Source organism: Peromyscus maniculatus, chromosome 11 (genome assembly GCF_049852395.1).
Source record: "Peromyscus maniculatus bairdii isolate BWxNUB_F1_BW_parent chromosome 11, HU_Pman_BW_mat_3.1, whole genome shotgun sequence".
In the NCBI taxonomy this organism is placed as follows: Eukaryota; Metazoa; Chordata; class Mammalia; order Rodentia; family Cricetidae; genus Peromyscus; species Peromyscus maniculatus.
The window spans coordinates 21,805,995-21,817,775 of record NC_134862.1 but is presented as its reverse complement, the minus strand read 5'-3'; the positions used below and the strand labels follow the sequence as shown (position 1 = coordinate 21,817,775).

Here is an 11,781-nt window from a genome sequence, read left to right as displayed (position 1 = left end):
CTCATATTCTTCCTCCCCACTTCTTCCTACAGAAACACAAGTAAGTGCTTCCAGCCAATACTGCTAAACTTTGAATTGTGTTTGAGGGTAACAATGGTGTTTTTCATTTCATGTGTATGTGATATTTTGCCTGATTGTATTATTCTTGATCTGCCACAAAAAATAAAAGTTAAATGCCTCCTTCACTTAATTTGTTGTTTATCTAAATAATTTATTTCCATGTAAACATAGGTATTCTCCCAAGCATTTAAGGACTGTGTCTGGCAACTACAGCATCTTAAAGGAAAAGTTGAGAGGTGACTTTAGACAGCTAACTGGATACTAGCTACAGAAATCTTTATCTTGGAATTCATTATAAACCTTTTGACCCAAACCTAGCACAGCTGTTGAGGAAAGAAAGATAAAAGGATTCCCTATTAGTTGTATGCAAAAGTCTTAAAGATGCTGTTTTCATGACTTCTAATTAGGAAAGTAGTATATGTACATTGTGGAAAACTTGAAAAATAATAAATTTATTTGCCAGCATCTTATAATACAGATATGTCATTTCCTTTAAGAATTGTTCATTGCAGAGTGACAGTCCATTTAGTGAAGTCATTCTAAACTTTGTGCTGACTTTATTTTGGTCTAGGACTTTAAGGTCACCATGCATCTGTTTGCTGAAGCAACTACGAATTTCACACTTGAGCTGTACCGGCAGCTCAGAGAAACAGAGGACAACATCTTCTACTCCCCAGTCAGTATCATGACAGCATTAGCAATGCTCCAGCTCGGAGCCAAAGGGAACACTAGACAACAAATCGAGAAGGTAAGTGTAAACTTCATTTTGTCAACCAGCTTGAACTTGTCTCTCCATCCTCTGTCAGTGCACAGACAGATGATGATAAAGACAGAGCCCTGAGATGAAGAACAGATGTTGAGTAGACACTGCCATGACCATAAGCACAGAACTGTGGGAGGGACACACCCTTCCCAAACATGGTCCAGATACTTCCTGGACATCCTTTGGGTGCTGGGCCAGGATGACTGCTGCTTGTGAACATAAACTGTGGAGACTACCAATGGAAGCAATAGATTGGCTCAGCTCTGAGGGGTGTGAACTGAGGTGTTCCCTGGGCAGTGAGTGGATGAACATCTATTCACAAGACCAGTGAATCAACTTTTGGTGTTTCTTACAAACTCTTGTACTTAGATTTGGAGGAATTTTTTCTAATTTTTAATTTTCTTATTTGTTTTTCAGGGTTTTGTTCTGATTTTGTTTCATTGGATTTAGACAGAACTCTAAGCAAAGTTTTCTTGTCACACTTGCTTCTCTTTCAGGTTCTTCAATTCAGTGAAGCCACGAAGAAGACAACAGAAAAATCTGCAGACTGTCATGTGAGTCCAGATTTCTAACATATAATTTAACATATAATTTAAAGTGAACATTTCACAGGTTTTCTTGTTTGTTTGTTTGTTTGTTTTGGTTTTTGGTTTTGTTTTGTTTTGTTTTGTTTTGTTTTTCGAGACAGGGTTTCTCTGTGTTGCTTTGCGCCTTTCCTGGAACTCACTCTGTAGGCCAGGCTGGCCTCAAACTCACAAAGATCCACCTGCCTCTGCCTCCCAAGTGCTGGGATTAAAGGTGTGCACCACTACTGCCCGGCTCATTTCACACTTTAAAAAATCAATCTGTAAAGGAATTTCCAAACAAAAGAGATGAGGACAAAGAGTATCACTGTGACTGAATTCTAGTACAGTGGGATTTAAAAGGAATATTACTCAATATATACAGCACTTACAGAAATGTCTGGCCTGTCACAAATACAAAAGTATAATGAATGGTAGCTATTGTTATTGTAAGATAACAGTAATTGCCATTATCACAATAATGTTACTTAAAAAAATTTTATTTTAATTTAACCATCAGATTAAGAGAAATAAGCACATATTCAAGTACATTTTGGGAAATGATTGTTATCATATCTATATGGGTTTAGAGCCTTACCCATGTAACCTCTTAGCTAAAAAAGAGAGGTGTCCTGATTCAAAGTTACTTAGATTCAAATTTTGGCTCTGTAGCTAGCATCTCTTTAAATGGTAATTAAATTTCCTGAACCTTTTTTGTTTTAATCTGGATTGTACTCTGACTTAGATTCTGACATATAGTCCAGTCCTTAAATGACTAGTGGGCACATACTACATTATACGCAGAGGATGTCAACCTTGAGACAACGTAAGCCAAGACAGCCTAAAAGCACTGCATATTTAGTTCAAAAGGCAGCATGTTGGAATGTGTTAAAGAAAGAAGAAAGGCATTTCTGGAAGAAGATGAATGTAAAGTGGGAATATTTAAGTTAAAATACAACAGCTATCAGAGAATATTCAAAAAATTGTCTTTGGGATTGCAGGTGTTTGGGTATTTATTTTGAGTTTAGTATTTATATTAGCAGAGTGGCTCAATGAATACCCTTTTTGACATTGAAGGATGAAAAGTCTGAAAATCTCCATCACCAATTTCAAAAGCTTATGACTCAACTAAACAAATGCAATGATGCTTATGATCTGAAGGCAGCCAACAGTATCTATGGAGCAGAGGATTTCCCATTTCTCCAGGTAAGTTGCACCTGACTTTGCTTACCATTAATCTGCACCCTAGGTCCTACATGTCTGAACGGCCATATGTAAGAGTGAGGCCAGGCAGACTTGGGGAGGCAACATTTGCCCAGGGAGAACCAGCTCCATAGTCACAGATCCAACCCACTGGATTGTCCAAGACCCTAGTGATGTACATGTATCAAGCATGGGCTCGGGAACTGTCCCATGAGAGAGAATGTAACGTCAGCAGAGTTTGTCATGAGATGTTAGTAATGAGCCAGCACTGACTCAATCATAGAGATTATGGCAGGAGATTTATGGCAAATGGAATGTTTCTGGAATGGGCAAGTTTGAGGAGATCCTGGGGAGAATTGGGAAGTGCCAGGGCATACAGCATTTCCTGCATTGAAGATGTAATCAAATGAGAAATGCAGTGGTTGAACTCAGTGGTAGCTTACCTCAGGAGTAAATCAACTCTCTTGACTACTGGGAACTTTGCAAGTCCTAGCCTTTTGTCCACCGGCCTTTTACCATACGGTGTTGACCTTCAGTGACATCCCTGCACCAGCCTTCACACAATGTGTTCTCACAGTGCCTACATAAAATTACCTGAGTAAAAAAATCTGCATGTTCATAGAACAACAGATGTGGCCAGGGTCTGCTATCAGATTCTAGTATCATCACAAATAGTGAAATTTGAATATCTAAATTGTTCTTGATTCTTTTTGGTTCCTTCATGTATCAAAGGAATTTTTGGAAGACATTAAGAAATTTTACCATGCCAATGTGGAATCACTTGACTTTGCACATGCTGCAGACGAAAGCCAAAAGAAGATTAATTCTTGGGTGGAAAGCCAAACAAACGGTATTGTATAGGAGGGTCACTGGACGAAGTACCAGAGATGGTGGGATGGTCTCCATAAATATGAAGTGAGCCAGGAAGAAGTATGGAGAAGTAAGCAGAAAGTCAATCAGTGGAAACAGAATCATTTACATTTAGCTTACTAAGTGGTATTTTTGAGAACCTGAAGTCTCCACCCAGACATGTTTTGATATCATATCCATTTTTTAAGTCACAGTCAATTCTGGAAAGCTAAGAGAAAAAGACAGAGAAAGTCCCTTTCTCTTTTGCCAGTCATGAAAACAAGGCACTTCTCATCTCAGCTCATGACCTCCTGAAATCCTTGACCTCCTGAAAGGATTTATCACCCTTTTCACCACCTAGTGCAGAGATCTCAACAAAGTTTCCACTCTGCAGACATATCTCACTCTCTTGAAGGGTCAAGCCTGCAGCAGTCCAACATAAAAGTGAACAGGGGGACACACCTGGAATAGTGTTTGACATTACCGGGAATGTGCTTCAGATGATAGAATACTCATTTGTATAAAAGAACAATCAGGCCTTGGGTAAAATAACACTTTAGGTAGTGAACCTTAAAATGAAGGGAAAAACGTAAGTTACAGAGAGAGGAAGGAGCAGAGGTAAGCTGACAGAGGAGATCCAAACAGCTTGTCAGTATTCACTGTGAGCTGGCCATAATCACCCAGACAGAAAGCCTAAATGTCTTTCCTCTGACAAGAATTGATATGTCCATCCCAAGACACACAAGGTACTGTGAGGAAGGCTATGTCTTATGAACAAGTCAATGAGTCCTTCAAGTAATGACTTGGGTTAACAAGTGATAAGCGAGCAATGGTGAACTCTTGTAAAGCATCCTCCAGACAAGTTCCTTCTACTTTGATGACAGACATTTTGTTCTTTCCCTGGCAGGAAAAATCAAAGACTTATTTCCTGATGGGAGCCTGGGCAGTGACACTAGACTGGTTCTGGTGAATGCAGTGTATTTCAAAGGACAATGGGATCACAAATTTGATGAAAAGCATACCGGAGAAGAAAACTTTTGGCTGAACAAGGTTGGTATTTTATTCACATAATGTCATATAGTGATGTGTGGATATTTCAATTTAAATACAAGTGATGCTGCAGAAAGTACAAAATGAAATATGTCATGTGTTTTAGTCTTGTAACTTTGTTAAGTAGGAACAACTAAAGAAACTTTTGTTTTGACTTCACATAATTTCAGGGTTATCTCTTCAAAGGATGTTGATGTGTTTGGTATCTCAACAATATTATCTATGCTGTCTTATGTCTCCCTTGGTATGTGTTTGACACATTGATTTGTTACAGAATACTAGGAAACCCGTCCAGATGATGAAACAAAGAAGCAAGTTTAACTTTAACTTGCTGGAGGATGTGCAGGCCAAGATTGTGGAAATACCATACAAAAGCAAAGAGCTAAGCATGTTTATTCTACTACCAGATGAAATCGATGGTCTGAAGGAGGTAAAGCTTCTGTCCTCTACTCTTCTTTCTGTCGCCTGATTTCTTCCTAAGCTATCAAAATTAAACAAGACCCTAATGAAAATAATTAAACATGACAACAATGAAATATTTTAAAGGAAATACAGTGTTTCGTCCTGTATTACAAGTGTTCCTCTACACACAGCCTGAAACACACTTGGAGGCTTGCCTAATTAGTAATCAAGTACAGTTACACACATTTAATATCCATGCCAATAAGAAGGAACAAGTCAAATTTGTTGAAAGAAATAAATCACAATGTAGAAAATGTTTATAAATATTTTGAATAAAAATGTAAAACCTAGAGCATTATATAATAACTATAGGTGTCAAGAAAATATAAAGAAACATTTATTTAAAGTTACATAGGTGGCTAGTAGCAAAAAATAATATATATAGTCAATTCTGTACAAAATAATGATTCTACTTTTTAATATTGGTGATAATGATATCTAATTTTAAATTATCTAAATAAATGATATCTATACTGAATCATCAGTATTTGTTATATTTATACAATACAGTGTTTCTAATGTTTATTGCTAAAGGTTCCCCTTTCATTCATTGTTCATGTGAGTTACGGGCTTTCAGTTAATCATGACAATTTCTTTTCCTCTATTTTTATAGCTTGAAGATAAGCTCACTGCTGATAAGTTAATAGAGTGGACAAGCCCACAGAATATGGACATGATAGAGTTGTATTTATCCTTACCACGATTCAGAGTGGAGCAGAAGTATGACCTCCCAGATCCATTGAAGCACATGGGGATGGTGGATGCCTTCAACACACAGAAAGCCGACTTCTCGGGCATGAGCAGCAAGGAAGGCCTCGTGGTGTCTAAAGTTTTACACAAGTCCTTTGTGGAGGTGACTGAAGAGGGGACAGAAGCTGCAGCTGCCACAGGGGTAGAAGTTGCTCTAACATCAGCATTAATAAGTGAAGATTTCTCTTGTGATCACCCTTTCCTATTCTTCATCAAGCAAAACAAGACCAACAGCATCCTCTTCTTTGGCAGAATGTCTTCCCCTTAGGTGCTGTCACTCTGCCATGCTTCCGGGGAAGTCCATGGAGGCCTGGAAACAACAGTTTGTCTGGCTTCGTTTCTCGTTGCCATCTCAGAATCATCACTAAGAGTGCAGTGGTTAAAGCAGAACATCTCTATTTTTTGCTTCTTATATATCCATATAAACCTGATTTCTCCATATAAACATTCTCTGGGAAAAATGTTCAATGAAAAGATGAGAGGATATTTTAATATAGTTTCTTTTACTCTAACAGAGTTTGTGACCTGTTTTAAATGAGCTAATAAAGTAAATCATACATTCTCTTTAAACTGATGAATATAAATACCTACATATCTTTGACTTTAGGAGATATCTGGGGCTCTTCATATGCTTCTAATTTTTGTGATTTTATAAAATACATTAGAATAAAGTAATGATTTTTTCAACTTATTTACTGTATTTTCAACTTTAAAGAGACCAGTCATACATAAGGAATATAAGTTGGAAATGTGCTAATCATATGGAAGGAAATATTCAAAACATATCAGCTAATTCTAAGCTGGGGTGGTATGCAGATACATTTTTATACATGCTTATTTTATTCTTTTTAATAACAAGAAAACTTTACAGATTTATTGTTTATTATAGTGCTGGGGATTCAACTCAAGGCCCCTTGCATATTAGACAAGTTCTCTACCACTAAGCCAATTCTCTAGCCCAAAGAATATTTAAAATACTACAAAGTAAAAGAATAATTTTATCAAAGATAAACAGATTAGAAACAATATCATTTACTATATCAGCAGCCCAGGAAAGCCCTAGAGATCTGTACTGTCTAATGTAATAATCATTAGCTAGCTAGAGTCACATATAAATTAGATGAAGTTACATTAAGCAAAATTAGTACATTTTCTTACCTCACTAGTTGCTGTGGCTAGCATGTAGTACCTTACACCATGCAATTTTGAACACTTCTACTATCCTAATCCCATCACTACAGAACATTCTACAGCTCAGCTTAACAACCTAGAAAATTATGTGACAAAATTTAACGTATGTACCTTACCAGGAAGGGCTCTTAATAAATGAAAATAGAAGGGGTTGACTCTTCAGCAATTAAAATAGAGGTACCCAAATTTCAAATTCAAACTTAAATTAAATAGGAATCACTAGAAATATTGAACCCAAAAGACTATAAGAGAAAATCAATGGTTTCAACTTTTAACAATATCAGATGAAGTTGTTAAAAGAGTCAGTGAGTCTGTAGAGTGTGACATGGTTTGTGTCTTTACAAAGAAGAAATAATAACCAGTACACATGTGGGTACATGGAATCTATCTCTGGAGGAATATTTAAACTACATCACCCCAGCAGAGTAGACAGAAATGGTGAAACCAGGATGTCTACCTGATGTTCAGGGCTGTGTGGAAATGAGAATGTTCTCACAGCGCTTTGACAAAAAGACACCTGTCATCTCTTTTGATCTACTTTGAATGCAAGTTGTCAGAGCAGGAAAAACCTGCTGGCCTTCTCTAATCCTTCCCTCATCTTTTCACCACCCATCCTGTGTTCGGAACTTTAAAGAGGAGCCCCACTTTCCACAGCTCATAATCTCTGACTTGCAGAAAAGAATTAGGCTTGTCTAAATCTGCACAGTCACAAAGGGTCTGACCTGCCCACTCCCGGGTGGTCCCAGGTCAGGTAAACTTTGACTTTCAAAATCAGTGGAAATCCAACTTCATGTTCAGTGCTCTGAAAATTGCACATGTGGTAAGAACCTGCAGAGTCAGGGACAAACTTGCTTAGAAGAGAATAAGATCTTACATACTGCTTACTCTAAAGAAGAGTCACAGCAATCTGCACAACTTGATAAGCATCAAAAAGTTTTGTTTTATTTTGCTCTTTGTTTTGTTTTGATTTTGGAAATACAAGTCATTTGTAGCTATTTCAATCAAGCATATTTTAATATTAGGGATCTTTGTTTTAGTAATCTTTGGAGTAGCAAATATGGCTCAAAATTAGACTATATTTGTAAAATTGGTTCTATTTGTTCATAAATCGCACAATACCCTCATGGGAATTCCACAGCTGAGTGTTCTGAGTGTTCGCGGTGTGAACTCCTGAGTAGGAAAGAGCAGCTTCACCTGGGAAACATTCAACTCTGTTCTTGTCATGGCACATAGGAGCCATCTTCCCTGATTTTGTTTTAAAACAGAGAATGAACTATTGACTTCAAGACCACATCAAAAACCATGACTTCCTGAAATGCAAAGTTATGTAAAATTGATGCAATCTTGTGGACATTGTTTCATAAAATAACATTTTTGGAAGAAGGGTTAATTACAGCGAGTTGTCTAACTTAGAATTTACAAATGAGCTCACTCAGACTTTTTTAGATTTCGTCTGGAATATAAAGTGACTATATGAACTGGACTATCATATTTCTATAAAGGAGCTTTTGGTATCATGTGAGAAAAACGCAAATGAACCAATATCTCCTCAAACAGCTGCCTGATGTGGGGTTGAAAAGGACAGTTCACAGAACAAGGCAATGGCTTTCAGTAATGTGAAAATCCTATTCCAGGAAGTATTTCTCATTCATCCCCCAGTCTATGCTCTCTCCCACCTTAACCTCTAAGTGAACCAACTACAATCTCTTTGAGATCAGCAACATTATTGACATATTCCTTATGATTCCCTCCTAAATACCCTTAGAGTTCAGGTCATTCCCACGCTTCTGAGAGGGAAGCGAATTGAATTTTTCCCAAAACTTAGTCACACGATACAAAAATAAAATTAAAAAAACACAGAAGCTGAAATATTTCCAAACAATGAAGAATAATCAAAATGTTAAATAAGTGGGCAAATAAAAGATATTTTGGTCAATTTTTTAAAGGTAACTATCTGAAGCAAAAAGAATTAAGTACTTACTATGGAATATGTGATAAATGTAGAAATGAAACCCATGCAGAGAGAACACCAGGCTGAAGGACACTACTGTAAGCTAAGGTGTCTTACAGTAAAGGTCTTATCTAATGATAGCGAGCAGTAAGCTGAGTATGCATGCTGTAAGCCCTGAACAACCATAGTTATGGCAACGGTGAGCATAAAAGTGAACACTGAAAGTAATGAAAAATGCCCAAGAACGAAGAGGAAATGCAAACAGCCGAGAAATGGTCACGGCAAATGTCCACCGTGGTGTGTGTTGTCAGACTGCAGTACCTACGAACAAGAACCCAGTGCAGCTGCTCTGACTCCATTTTTTATTCCTCTCTCATTCATTACATCCACACCTTAGTTTCCCCTCCCTTCATTCCTCCCAGCTCCCCCTCCCCCGCAACATACTTGATCTCTTCCCCAATCCACTCATCCTCCATTTCCCTTCAGAAAAGAGCAGGACTCCCAGGAATATCAATGGAACGTGGCATCACAAATTACAGTAAGACTAAGCACAAATTCTCATATCAAGGCTGGTTAAGGCAACCAAGTAGGAGGAAAAGGGTTCCAAGAGCAGACAAAAGAGTCAGAGACACCCTTCATTCCCACTGTTAAGGAGTCTCACAAAAACACCCAGCTACACAACCATAACACGTATGCAGAGTACCTAGATCAGACCATACAGGATTCATACTTGTCATTTCAGTCTCTGTGAGCACCCATGAGCCCTGCTTAATTGATTCTGTGGGCTGTGTTCTCATAGTGTCCTCAACCCCTCTTGCTCCTACACTCCTTCCTCTCCCTCTTTTATGGGGTTCCCCTGGCACCATTTCTGATTTCAAGCTGTACTACAGAGCTATACTAATAAAAACCAAATGGTATTGGCATAAAAATAGACAAGTTGATTAATGAAATTGAATCTAAGACCTAGATGTAAATCCATTTGCCTATGGACACCTGGTTTTTTATAAAGAAGCCAGAAATATACAATGAAAAAAGCATCTTCAACAAATGATGCTGGCCTAACTGGATGTCTGCATGCAGAAGAATACGAATAGATCCATATTCATCATCCTACACAAAAATCAAGTCCAAGTGGATCAAAGACCCCAACATAAATCCAGATACACTAAACCTGATAGAAGAGAGAGTGAAGAATAGCTTTGAACACATTGACACAGGAGACAACTTTCTGAAGAGAACACCAATAGCAAGGCACTAGGATAAACAATAAATGGAACCTCATGTAACTGAAAAGCTTCTATAAGGCAAAGGACACCATCAATAGGACAAAATGGCAGCCTACAGAATGAGAAAAGATTTTCACCAACTCCACATCCAATACACAAACTATATGAAGGGCATAAGAAACTAGATAAACAAACCAAAAAATCCAGTTAACAATTGTACAGGTCTAAACAGAGAATGGAAACACTCTTCCAATGCTAGTGGGAGTGCAAACTTGTACAGCCACTATGGAAACCAATACAGCGCTTTCTCGGAAAATTGGGAATTGATCTACCTCAAGACCCTGCTATACCACTCTTGGGCATATACACAAAGAATACTAAATCATACCACAAGGAAACTTGCTCAACTATGTTCACAGCAGCTTTATTCATAATAGCCAGAAACTAGAAATAACCTAGATGTCCCTCAACTGAAACATGGATAAAGAAAATGTGGTACATTTACACAATTACTCAGCTGTCAAAAAAATGACATCATGAAATTTGTAGACAAATAGATAGAACTAGAAACAACAATCACCCTAAGTGAGGTAACCCAGACTCAGAAAGATAAACATTGTATGTATTCACTTATAAGTGGACATTAGCTGTTAAGTAAAGGCTTATCATGCTACGATCCACAGACCCAAAGAGGCTATAAGTAACAAGGAAGCCTTGAGGAAGGATGCATGGATTTCCCAAGGAAGTGGAAATAAAATGGATTTTGTGTGTAGACTGGGGATAGGTGGGGATGGGAACAGGAGGGATAAGGCATGGGGGTGGGAGAGGTAGGAGTGGAGGGAGAGAGTACCGAGAGACGACTGAAATTGGGAGGATATACGGGTAATATGGAAACCTAGTGCAGTGGAAAGTCCCTAGAATCTACCAGAGTGACCCTAGCGAAGACTCTCAGGGACCCAGAGCCTGAACCAACCATCCTCTGTTACCAGGCAAGGCTTCCAGCAGTGGGACTGGGACACTAACCCAGCCACAAAACCCTTGACCTACAATCTGTCCTGTCCGTGAGATGTGCTGGAATAATGGTGGTGCAGTATTTGTGGGAGCGGCCAACTAATGACTGGTCCGACCTGAGGCCCATGCCACAAGAGGGAACCTACACTTGGTACTGCCTGGATACCCAGGAACCAAACACGACCGGAGGAAAAACTTCAATGAAATAATCGCTAATGATACTCTGCTATACTCATAGATTGGTGCTTAGCCCAGTTGTTAACGGAGAAGCATCATTCAGCAACTGATGGGAGTAGATGCAGAGACCCACAGGCAATTCCACTTTTTGATGCACCACTACTAAAGGCTCCAAACTCAACCTTTTCTTCGTCCTGGCTTCCATAACGTTGGTAAGAAAGCACTGGAGCTCCCTCTTTCGGCAGCCAAGGGAAATTCAAAACGAGCAAGCCTTGATCACAGCAGAAACGACCTTTGTTCCAACCTTTAGCCTTAGTAGAAATCAAAATCAGTTGACCCTATTGGGCTTCTCAAACATTCTTGTGCCTGTCTGTTCTCCCCATAAGTCCTCAGTGTATAAAAACCTCTCCACACTCTCATGGCGCATGCGCGGCATCTGCAGTCACATCCCACCAGCTTTGTTGCTAGGATCTTCCCAAATTCCAAGAGACATCACTGAATCCAAGCATGTGACTCTTTAAATTT

The 11,781-nt window shown here is 38.6% G+C and overlaps 1 protein-coding gene across 1 annotated transcript; it reads left to right on the top strand.

Moving 5' to 3' along the window:
• Positions 1-6,384, top strand: Serpinb4 (serpin family B member 4). The gene is made up of 8 exons (XM_006993693.3): positions 1-40; positions 632-808; positions 1,321-1,377; positions 2,464-2,592; positions 3,322-3,439; positions 4,346-4,488; positions 4,763-4,918; positions 5,564-6,384. Exons 2-8 carry the CDS (start codon positions 647-649, stop codon positions 5,966-5,968), a joined length of 1,170 nt encoding a protein of 389 aa, XP_006993755.1. The 5' UTR covers positions 1-40; positions 632-646; the 3' UTR covers positions 5,969-6,384.
• Positions 6,385-11,781: the final 5,397 nt, after the last annotated feature.

What these genes read in the sequence shown, in the direction of transcription:
- Serpinb4 (XM_006993693.3), top strand. Translation starts at nt 647, where the DNA reads ATGCATCTGTTTGCTGAAGCAACTACGAATTTCACACTTGAGCTGTAC. An exon ending in AAAAATCTGCAGACTGTCAT is followed by an intron (nt 1,378 to 2,463) that starts GTGAGTCCAGAT and finishes TTGACATTGAAG; the next exon opens with GATGAAAAGTCTGAAAATCT. An exon ending in AAATCGATGGTCTGAAGGAG is followed by an intron (nt 4,919 to 5,563) that starts GTAAAGCTTCTG and finishes CTATTTTTATAG; the next exon opens with CTTGAAGATAAGCTCACTGC.